This window comes from Styela clava, chromosome 11 (genome assembly GCF_964204865.1).
Source record: "Styela clava chromosome 11, kaStyClav1.hap1.2, whole genome shotgun sequence".
NCBI lineage: Eukaryota > Metazoa > Chordata > Ascidiacea > Stolidobranchia > Styelidae > Styela > Styela clava.
Genome location: NC_135260.1, coordinates 17,281,212 through 17,293,360, shown reverse-complemented (window position 1 = coordinate 17,293,360; position 12,149 = coordinate 17,281,212). Strand labels below are relative to the sequence as shown.

The following is a 12,149-nucleotide window of genomic DNA, read 5'->3' as shown; positions in this document are numbered from 1 at the left end:
AATTATGTCCATAAATTTGAGTAGGCTTTCTAAAGGCCGAATTGTGTATGATTATTTATTTATTGCAAGTATTTTGTATTGATTTGTTTTTACGTTTGTATTAAGATAACCGTGTCAACTGTATACTTCGAGTTGTGTGATTTTCTGGATTGAGGATACAAACTTGGGGCTTGAAAGACCGCGTTATTGAACTGTTAATAAATATCTAGTGTGCAGTCGGTGTCGTCCAGGTCACAAAGAACGGCTGTTACATTAAAGTTATCGAATTTCCGCAAATAAAGTTATAGAATTTATGCAAATAAAGTCATCGGATTTTGCATAAATAAAGTATCGTCGAATGCCGGCAGGAGTTCGGTATAACGTTAAATTGGAAGAAATCATCCTACTGTTGAACATTTAAACTTTTGGGTTGCTTGTTTGATGAGCACTGTAATTGTACATTATGGATGCACAATCTGTTTCGAAATCAAATTTAGAAGAGTTACGTGCTCGTATGAAGGAATTATATCAAGATGCTGAGAGACTTATGTCAGACTACAAAAATCGAGATTTGTTGAAATTGAAAAGTGCTGACATTGACAAACGGTTCACCGAATATTCAAATGCTCATGAAATTCATGTGAGTACTTTACGTTCTGAAGATGATCGGAGAAATGTCAGCGAATTTTTCCAGTGTGAACTGCGCGAGTTTCAAGAATTTAATGTGCACTTACGTGATTGGTTCAAAAAGAGTGACGCTGATGGTCATAAATCGTCGACAAATAGCCCTAAAGCACGTTCTATAATTTCTGGGAAAAGTTCCCGTCGTTCGTGTGCCAGTTCAAGTTCGAGTACTAAACGTACAGAAGCCATTGCCATCAGAGAACTTGCTCATGCTAGTATTTGGCAGCAAGTAGAAAAGGATGCCGCAAAAAAGCGAGAAGATGATGCAAAAATGGCAGCGGAGAAAATGAAATTAGATGCCCAACTTGAAGCCGAAAGACTAGAGCAAGAAGCACAAAAGCTGAAACGCGATGCTGAAATAAGAGCTATACAAATTGAAGAAGATGCTCAAAGTGGAACAAAGCGTTTGGAATTGCAGCATGCATATGAATCAGCCTGTATAGCAGCCGATGTATGGGAAAATGCTTCTCAGGGAGGCGAAGGTATGTCATTATATGGAAATATGTCTCGTTCACATTCACCTAATCAAATCCAAGAGTCGAATGAAATAGTGGTTCCAGTATTAAAGCCTCCTGATGTGAGACCTAAATTGCCAGCATCAGATTTGTTGTCACAATCTCGAGTCAGAATGGAAAATCCTGTACTAAATGTTAGAAGACCTGCTTCTACTGATAATGTGCGAGATGCTGTGAATGTGAATATTCCTGATCAGTATGAATCAGTGAACCGACCTCCGTACACAGAACCACACATCCCACAACAAAGAAACACGCATGATCAATCGTCACCGAATGTGGAAAGTTTATTGGGCAATATGGCATCTATGCTGCAAGACGGAATTGATAGGCCTCGACCTGAATTATTGCATTTTAGTGGAATAGAGACTGAATATGTCCGGTTTATCACTAACTTCAACCTAAATATTGATAGAAGAGTACATGATACAAGTACAAAGTTGTCATATTTGGTACAATACTGTGAAGGTGATGCGAGGGAACTGATTATGCACTGTACAATGTTGCCACCCGATGAAGGTTATAAAGAGGCATGTGATTTGCTCAGAAAGACATACGGTCGACCAATGCTTGTGGCTAGAAAATATTCAGACAAGTTGACTAAAGGACCATGGTTGAAACCTGGAGATAACGAAGGTTTGTAACGTCTTTCTCAAACATTAGAAGAATGTTTAGTCACTTTGACTCATTTGAAATATTTTGGGGATTTGGATAATTTTGATACTATTTTGTCCATCGTATTACGACTTCCTCTCAAGTTGCAGAACAACTGGGAAGAATCAGTGGCAGAATTAGATGGACAAGATAGAGAAGTGAGATTTAAAGATCTTGTTCGATTTATGAAGAAAAAGGCTGCGGCTGCAAATACGCCTTATGGGAAAGCCTTGAGAGCTCGAAGGGAGCAAGAACAGCAATATCGTTTACGATTTCAATCATCGAATAGGCGAAAGATTCACGTTCATTCTACTGCTGTGACTTCAGCTGTTGACAGCAGTGTTACCAGTGCAAAACATATTGAAAAGGGAAGAGATGTCTGTCCTGACTGTTTGAAGACGTCACACAAACTTGTAAACTGTTACAAATTCCTGCAGAAGTCACACGGTGACCGCTTGAAGATTGTTAGAAAGGCAGGATTGTGCGATAATTGTTTTGTCTATGGTCATATGTCGAGAAATTGTCGTAAACCACCTGCTTGTACTGTTGACGGGTGTAGATTGAAACATAATACGTTATTGCACAGAAGAGAAAAAGAGACATGTACCCAGACAGAAAATGCTGCTGGTACGCATGAGTCAAAAGTTGAAGCATATGCGACTTCAAAAAGCTCAGCAGGATGTTTTTTGAATATTGTCCCTGTCAAGATCTGCGCCAACAGGAGAGAAATAGAAACATATGCATTTCTAGATAAAGGTTCTACTGCCTGCTTGTGTGATAAGCGACTCCTTGATCTATTGAAGTTGAGGGGCAAGAAAACGCAGTTTTCGTTGACAACTGTGAATGCGGTACCAACATCACAAGATGGCTATGCGGTTGATTTTACTGTAAAATCACTTGATGGTAGAGAAAGTGTTGATTTATCTCATGTGCTAACTGTTGATAGACTGCCTGTTAAAGCTAATGAAGCACAATTTGATGTACAAAGTTATGCACATTTGAAGGGATTGAAGATTCCTACTCTGCCGTGTAAAGACGTGATGTTGATGATTGGGGTAAATGTCCCTAAAGTGTTTTGGACAATAGATGAGAGACGAGGGAAACACAATGAACCTTCGGCAAAGAAATCCATTTTAGGATGGTCATTGGTTGGACCAGCTTTATCTCACGAGAGAAACAGTGATGTTCACATTCGTTGCGTTCAAGTGCAAGAGGAAGACTTGCTGAGCCAGCAAATCAAATGTTTGTGGGAAAGTGATTTTAAAAATGTTTCACTGTCGCCTATTCCATCAACGTCTAAGGAAGACAAATACGCATTGCAATTGATGGAAGATTCAGTTGAGATCGTGGACGGACATTATCAGTTACCATTGCCATGGAAGCCAGAATGTCCTGATTTGCCAGACAACCGAAGTGTTGCGATGAAACGCTTAAAGTACATTGAACGAAAATTGAAGAGTGATCCTGTTTTGAAAAAGAAGTACTGTGATACTATGGAGAAATATATTAGTCTTGGATTTGCAAAACGTATCCCGAATGAATATAAAGTTGGCCGTAAAGGTGCAGTTTGGTACTTGCCTCATCACCCTGTGTTTTCTGAACAAAAGCCAGGCAAGGTACGCGTTGTCTTCGACGCTGCATCACGTTGTATGAATACTTCCTTGAATGACCAACTATTGAGAGGCCCGTATTCGGCAAATTCTCTACTTGGAACACTTCTCCGCTTTAGACAACCAGAAATAGCTATTGTGGCTGACATCGAAGCAATGTTCCATCAGGTGAAAGTGCACCCAAAGGATTGGAATGTATTGCGATTTATGTGGTGGCCTGGAGGTGATTTGTCACAAGATCCATCAGAATATTTTATGGTCAGGCACATATTTGGTAGCGTCTCATCTCCATTTTGTGCTAATTGGAGTTTGAAAAAGACGGCTCAAGATCACCAAGATGAATTTGACGAAAAAGTTGTCAAAGGAGTTGAGCGAAATTTTAAGTTGATGATTACCTGAATGGCTCATCTACTGTAAACCAGGGAATTCATATTGTTCGAGAAACGAATAAATTGCTGGAGAAAAAAGGATTTCATCTAGCAAAGTGGAAAAGTTCCAATCCTGAAGTTCTGTCTGAGATCCCTGCTAAAGACAGAGCAGACTCTGCGTCAAGTGTAAATTTAGAACCTGAAAAGATCGATCGAGTACTCGGAATAAAGTGGAATATCCAAGAAGATTGTTTTGGATTTGATGTTAATGTGAAATCAAAACCCGCAACAAAACGAGGGATTTTGTCTGTACTCAGTTCGATATTTGACCCGATGGGAATAGTGGCACCTGTAATACTTAAAGCAAGGATATTGATGCAGCAGTTATGTCGAAATAATTATGGATGGGACGATGAAATATCGAATAGTGAAAATTTATTGTGGAACAGATGGCTCGAAGATATTCCTGGACTTGAGAATATATTCATGCAAAGATGTTTTGCGCCTTCTGGTTTTGGCAATATTGTGACTCGTCAAATACACCATTTTGCAGATGGCTCTGCAGCTGCCTATGGGACTGTATCGTATTTGCGACTAATCAATGAAGATGGGAAGATTCATGTTGCGTTTCTTTTAGGAAAAGCTCGACTTGCACCCATCAAAATTGTTTCAATACCACGACTGGAGTTGACTGCTGCCGCTCTTGCAGTCAAATTAGATTTATTCCTGAGACGTGAATTGGACTTCGAAGAAATAGAGTCGATGTTTTGGACAGACTCAACTTCCGTGCTTTTGAGTATTAATAATACATCACGAAGATTTCCAACATTTGTGGCAAATCGACTTGCAAAGATTGAAGAGGGATCGAATGCTTTGCAGTGGAGATATGTACCTACAGATTTGAATCCGGCAGACGATGCATCCAGAGGGTTGTCGGTACAATCGTTGATGAGTGAACGATGGCTGAAGGGACCATCATTTCTCCAAGAGCAAGAGGAATATTGGCCTAAACCGCCAGTACAGTTACCTGAGCTTCCTGATGAATTTGTAAGATGCAAGCCACGAGTTGTTGCAAATTATGTTTCTGAGTTTGCTTTGAAGCCAATGGATAAATTCATTTCATATTTCTCAACATGGTATAAATTGAAAAAGGCAAGTGCATGGATGATTCGATTCAAAGAATACCTTCATAAGAAGAAGAAGAAATATAAGTGCAATGAGAAACTTGAAGTTGAAGAATTGCGAGTTGCTGGAGACGACATTTTGAAATACATACAGAGACAAGAATTTGGCGAAGTTATTGATGCCTTGCTGAACGACAATCATAGAAGTACAACTGGGAAACAAGTACTGAAGAGATTGAAGATTGCAAATTTTCTGCATAAACACAATCCGATTGTGAAAGATGGCTTCATCAGAGTTGGTGGGAGATTGAGAAATGCACCGGTTGATTTCGATGTTAAACATCCGATTATACTTCCACATAAACATCATGTAACTGAGATGATTATAAGAGAACATCATGTATCTACACATCATTCTGGTATGGGGAGTACATGGACTTCTCTGAGACAACGATTTTGGATCGTTAAAGGAGGCGCTATGGTGAAATCTGTTATCAGAAAATGCATGTTTTGTCGAAGAAGAAGTTCACCTGTGAGTAAACAGATTATGGCAGATCTTCCGAAAGAAAGAGTCACACCAGGTAAAAGACCATTTACCTATGTTGGAGTGGACTACTTCGGACATTTTCTTGTAAAGCAAGGACGAAGTACTGTCAAGAGGTGGGGCTGTATATTTACATGCATGACAACTCGTGCCGTACACTTGGAAGTTGCATACTCGATGGATGCAGATTCATTCATAAATGCGTTAAGAAGATTTATCGCACGTAGAAGTAGACCATTAAAGTTCATCTGTGACAACGGTAGTAACTTCGTTGCAGCAAATAAAATCCTACGTAAAGAAATAGAAGTTTGGAATTCAAGCAAAGTTGGACAATTTTTGCGTCAGGAGAATATTAAATTTTAATTCAATCCACCTACTGCTTCTAATTTTGGAGGGTGTTACGAAAGATTAATTCGATCAGTTCGAAAGATTTTGGTTGCTCTCTTACACGATCAGTTGATGTCAGATGAAGCTTTGGCTACTATTTTTTGTGAAGTGGAATCACAGTTGAATTCCAGACCCATCACTCCAATAAGTTTTGATCCGAAGGATGATGAGCCACTGACTCCAAATCACTTGCTGTTACTGAATCCTTCAAGTAATTTACCTCCTGGCTTATTCGACAAGAAGGATTGTTACACTCGAAGAAGATGGAGACAAATTCAGTATTTAGCTGATCAGGTGGACCAAAGAATACTTACCCACACTTCAAACACGACAGAAATGGACTTCGAAGGAACGTAATATGGAAGTTGGTGATATTGTGCTACTTGTAGACAATACTATACCCAGAGGGAAGTGGCAGACTGGACGTGTTATGGAAACTACACCTGCTAAACTTGGAGCTGTGCGTCAAGTTACTGTGAAGACATCCAGGGGTTTATTGAGAAGGCCAATTGCAAAGTTGTGCTTGATTCATAGAGCTAATGAGTAAAATGTTTTCAAGTGTGTGATATCCTCGATGTAAGAAATTTGTGAGTAAGATGTTTTCACTGGGTTCCAACATCTGGCTGGGGGAATGTTACATCGAGAATCGCATTCACTTGATTTTTGTATTGACTTAAACATTGCGTCCGTTTAACTTGTGTAGTAATTTATTTGTTATTGTTGACGCCGTAATTTCCCTTGATTGACAGTGTGCTTCCACACACTTTGTTACGAAACAATTGAAAGAGTCTTCGTGGCAATTGCTTGCCCAGACATGTCTCGCTTAGACATGGATAGTTTCGGTAATATGCTTTAAATAGCGCTTTACTTTTATAGGAGAATGGCGCTCATTTCGTTGTAATTTGTAAATAAGTTAAAATTGTTCAGCGACCTTGGCTTTCTGTTTTGACTGTAGGACGATTAAATAATGTAGATTATGGCTGCCCACATAGACCTAATTTAGGGATATTTTGTGAGCATTAAATGGCCTTTTGTGATTGATTTTACAGTTATAGTTTGTTTAATTGATTTGTTCGGATTTCATTGACGAATGATTTCATGTTCAACTTATGATAATTTAAGCCTGGAATAGCAGACAAATTCGGTATGTTATAATTTGTAACTCTTTCTGATTTGAAGACTGCAAGTTATTCAATAGTAATTTGGTTCGACTTAATAATTAACTATGTTTGATAATTATGTCCATAAATTTGAGTAGGCTTTCTAAAGGCCGAATTGTGTATGATTATTTATTTATTGCAAGTATTTTGTATTGATTTGTTTTTACGTTTGTATTAAGATAACCGTGTCAACTGTATACTTCGAGTTGTGTGATTTTCTGGATTGAGGATACAAACTTGGGGCTTGAAAGACCGCGTTATTGAACTGTTAATAAATATCTAGTGTGCAGTCGGTGTCGTCCAGGTCACAAAGAACGGCTGTTACACAGGCACTTCGAAAAACGGGAAAATAGCTTTTAAAAATAATGAATTAGTTAAATATAGTCAAATTCAATGTTGAACATGCAAGGCGCAACGAATAAATCCAATAATGAGGTTTGAAATGTAATATTACAAGGAGTCGGGCGCGGTGGATCACCACATATGCTAGAGTGCTGGACACTTTAAAAAAAGAATGGGAATTATCAATAATAAAAGACCATGAAATAAAAATTATTAGTCATATGAGTCGCCCTAGGGCCTAGGTGAAAATACGGTGACTACAATTGGGTCTAGTAGTTTTATTTAGGAATGGTAAATTGATACCGGTAGGCACAGTCGATTTGTTATTAGGTGTAATAATTTTTAATGAACATGCAAGTGTAACGAGTAAGACCACTAATGAAGTTTAAAATGTGGTGTTAAAAGGAGTCGCACGCACTAATATATTTTTATTTCATGGTTTTTTATAGGTGATAATTCAAATTTTCTTCTTCTTGCCGAGTGTCCAAATACGTATCTAACATATGTGGTGATAGAGCGCGTGTGACTCCTTCTTATACTATGTTTTAAACCTAATTATTAGGTTTACTCATTCCACCTTGCATCTTTTTAAAAGTTAGCATGCCCACTTCTCCTTTTTTCCGAAATGCATAAAAAGTGCCCAATTTTCCTGTGCCCACTTTTAGTCCGTCCCATGAATAAGTCGATTGTTTTGTTCAACAATGAAGACTATGACGATTGCACGTGGCAAATATATATTACAATTTTTAATGGCGAAAATTTTACACAATACATGGAACGAGTTTCAGATCTTGAAATATTCATGAAACATTCTAGCCTTTTTATTTTCCAAGAACATTATATGGGCCAATTACTTGTAGTATATCACATACGAAGCAAAATCCCAATAAATGTAGCATTATCATTGCGTATACATTTCTGGAAAATCCAAAATTTTATACGTAACAATGTTTTAAATAAGTTTAACTAAATAAAGTTTATCAGAATACAGACACATCACACAACTATTAATACAGCGCTGAAAACCGACATCAGCTATATGATGAGTGTGTATATTGACTATAATATTGGAAAAAATTTCTCCATAAATAAAAACTATTAAAAAAGGTATGGCGAAATGTGGTGACTCATGTCTGATGTAGGAACAGGTAGCCTATGTGTGAACCTTTTGATACTTGGTATAATCGAACCTACAGCTCAAATTCTTATATATATCAAAGAATATGGCCCAATGTCAAAAAACGGGATTGTGGTCATGGAATCGGATACACTAGGTAGAGCCAGCAAAGTTTTGAAACTGAAAGCAGAGGAATTGAAAGATGTCGTGATTTTTTTGTCATTCGGAGAGCTGGTTTTGTTAAGTTGCCTCCAAAATACTTGGTCTTAAGATGTAATAATGTTCAACTCACACTCCTTTTTATTAGCATTGTCTTGGTCGAAGTTTTTATTGAAATTTGAATTTTTTGTGGAATTGAAATATACTGAATTAGGTTTTTTATTGGGAAATCCTTGGAGAATCGAGCCTAGTCTGTATTCCCCATGCTCATTCTATAAGCGCTTGTCTGGCTGGTCAAATTACCTTCTCGAATTTTATCAGTTTATACTTCTATACGAACACAAAATCAGATTGCCGTTCATGCAATCTTATACTGGGTATAAATACGCCGAGAACTGCTATTTATTGCCAATTCATGCTGGTCAGAACATAAAGTTAGCATTCTCGTGATTGACTTGTTTATAAAATTAGACACTTGGCGTCTTATTGATTCACTGATTTACAGGCGTAATCCATCAGTTCTACAAATCATCCAACGTAGTGCGGGAAACAGAATAGATTTAATGATAATGAAATTGATTGATAGTTTGTTGGTAGAAATAATTATTAACAGCAAAGTTTTTAACAAATGTAGTCGATCCATTTGGTCACTAATTTCATGTGTGTTAAAGATGAATCAGATTTAAATTGCGCCTACTCACGGCACGAAATATAAGTTTCTATTAGTCTAGATTTGTTCGAGGGTAGTAGCACGTTCTTGGTTATAGTTAATCACCCATATGCTGCACCGAACGGTTGAACGTAGGCTCAGGTTATTATTTTTACGCGTTATTAAGACTAAATTGAAAGTTAGAACACTCATCGTTACGCAGTTGTACACGCAAGTAAAGCTTAGTTTGGTCTAGTTATTCCATATTACCATCAAATCCTAATCAAATCAAAGCAAATGTTGCGCGTCCCCCTCATAGGGCATATATATTTATATCAAGTGTTAAATGTATATGAAGAAGCATCTTCTTGAAATAAGGAAATAGGCAGCTTCGTTAATTTGATGCTAATGCAAAGATGTCGTGTTACATTTAGATTAAAATTTTGATTCCCACAGTTTCAAAATTACATTATACTATGTACCAACTTACTATATTGTATACTATCAAATTTGTAACCGTTAACAAATTTCGCCTCGTTTTAAAACAAAGCAAACTCCGTGTTTTTAATACTAGTATATTTTTTCCGACAGAAAATGTTTTCTTGCTCTTTTACTGCGAGAGTCATAATTATAATAACTTATTGGTATCCGTGTGTTACTTGGGAAATGACGACGAAGTACAATGGCACGTATGATATATTTGAACATGCTATGTTCTTACGAAGAAGTCCTGAGTGTCTTAGTGTAAATTTCGCGCAAAATAATACATTGCGAGAAAAGTGTTGTACGAAATATCACAATTTTTTTGCTGAATATTGGGACGACAACTACATGCGGCTCGGAGTCTGGTTAAACTATCTATATCAGTGGAATTGCCCACAATTTCAACAAGAATGCAAGTCACACACTTATAATTTCAGTGATTATACAAATAAACTTTATCTACGTTTTTGTAAACCGAGAGAATATTATGAGGAATGTAAAAGTCATTTTCAAGATGCTGCTTATATTGAAAAAGAATCATTAAAATACCCTACCTTTCCAGAGACGATTGCTACTGGCGACTCAAATTTTACAAATATATCAATGCACTCAGACAATACAAAATTGTTAAAATATCCATTGGAGCCGTGTGTGCAAGCATCGTTGGTGAAAATTGGTAATAATTCCATGCAGCTAAATTATGTTGAGGTAAAAGATGTTCGTATACCATTTTGCAAAATCAGCTGGTGTGCATTCAGATCGGATGATTTGAAAACAAAAGACTTGTCGTTGTCTCTATGTATGCCATCAATGTAAGTGTTTCAACGTTATTTTTTGTCAACGTAGACAAGGTTTAAATTTCACGAACTTACTCTAAAAACATGCTGAGGAGTTAAGAGCAGTAGGATATAAAAATAAATTAGCATTGGTCTATAACTCTATATAGTTTCTAATTTTGCAGCAACCAACAATCGATTTTAAGAATGTTAATTTTGCTATAAACGTTCATTATGGCACGATAGGATACGACTTATTAGCAAGAATATAATTTGTATTTTTATGGAATGAAAATCGAAAATACTTGAACAATATTGATTATTCACGCTATCTCAGTGTTATAAACGGGATGTTTTTGGACAGATCGTGAACAACCTTCACTCATTTTATTCAGTGGTTGAATAATAGCGATGATTTGCCAATTGTTACCAAACCAAAATAATTGGTTTGGTCACAGCAAGAGAAATGCATTTATAACGGAATAAACATTTCGAATTAAATTAAAAATAATATGACATCGAATCACGTATGTATTATTTTTTCATACAGGTGCCAAGTAAATCTCTACATATTGATGGTCGTCGCAGGACTCATGGGTACTCTAATACTTCTTGCAAATGCTATTGTGGTTATTGTTTTATCCAAGATCATGGATAATAACAACAGTCAACGTATTTATAAAATGTCTTTAGCTCTATCGGATTTTCTTGCAGGACTTGTTGTTATGCCTTCAGTCATAATAATCATAAGGCAAAGTTTTTTTCAACCCGAAGAAATATATCACTCTATAGACGAGCAGGGAAGGAAAGTGTCTGAAATGTCCGAATTTCCGATGCCATACTGGTTTTTAAACATGGCTGGGTTTTTTACGACCATGTCTCTTTCTATATCAATCTATACATTAACGTTGGCAAGTTTCGATAGATTGTTGGTTGTATATCGTCCTCTCGCATACAACAAATATGATGCGATAAATCGGGCCAAAACATTGGTTGTTATAACTTGGATAGCTGGATGTTGTCTTGGACTGGTGCCATTTATATTCGAAGGAGTGGATTATTCAATAACAGCTTCGTGGATCGTATTATTTGAAGGAGAAATTGCGTTAATTGTCTACTCCGTAGCGTTATGTCTTCCTTTATTATTAATGTGGGGTACTACAATTAGCACGTTGGTATTGTTCAAGAGGAATAAGTCAAGTTCCGGCCAGTGTCTAGATGACCGTAATCTTATGAAAACATTATCTATAATGACAGGAGTTTTTTCTCTTTGTCTTGTACCTTCATTATTGCTCATGCTATGTACATTACTTCTAGAGGGGACTGATATTGATGATCCTAGATATTTCAAGCACAAACAGTCGATGGTCTTGATATCAATGGAGGCAGTCACGGGATTTATATTAACATCTAATAATCTTTGGAATTTTTTCATTTATAACAGCAAGGCTGAATTCCGATCACAAGTTCGACTGTTATACCAAAGACAATTTCAAAAGATTCGGGGAAAAATTTCACGCAGACAAAGCAATTCATCTTTTAATTCACGAAATGCTTCTAGACCAGTTTTATCTCAGTGTGTCAGCAGTTACAACTAA

The 12,149-nt window shown here is 37.0% G+C and overlaps 2 protein-coding genes across 2 annotated transcripts; both read left to right on the top strand.

The window, feature by feature from the left end:
• The first annotated feature begins 526 nt into the window (after positions 1–526).
• On the top strand, positions 527–5,841 carry LOC120331345 (uncharacterized). The gene is made up of 3 exons (XM_078117612.1): positions 527–1,814; positions 1,845–3,808; positions 3,865–5,841. Exons 1-3 carry the CDS (start codon positions 527–529, stop codon positions 5,839–5,841), a joined length of 5,229 nt encoding a protein of 1,742 aa, XP_077973738.1.
• A 4,054-nt stretch (positions 5,842–9,895) lies between these two features.
• On the top strand, positions 9,896–12,149 carry LOC120346932 (uncharacterized). Its single transcript, XM_039416723.2, has 2 exons — positions 9,896–10,587; positions 11,102–12,149. Exons 1-2 carry the CDS (start codon positions 9,959–9,961, stop codon positions 12,147–12,149), a joined length of 1,677 nt encoding a protein of 558 aa, XP_039272657.2. The 5' UTR covers positions 9,896–9,958.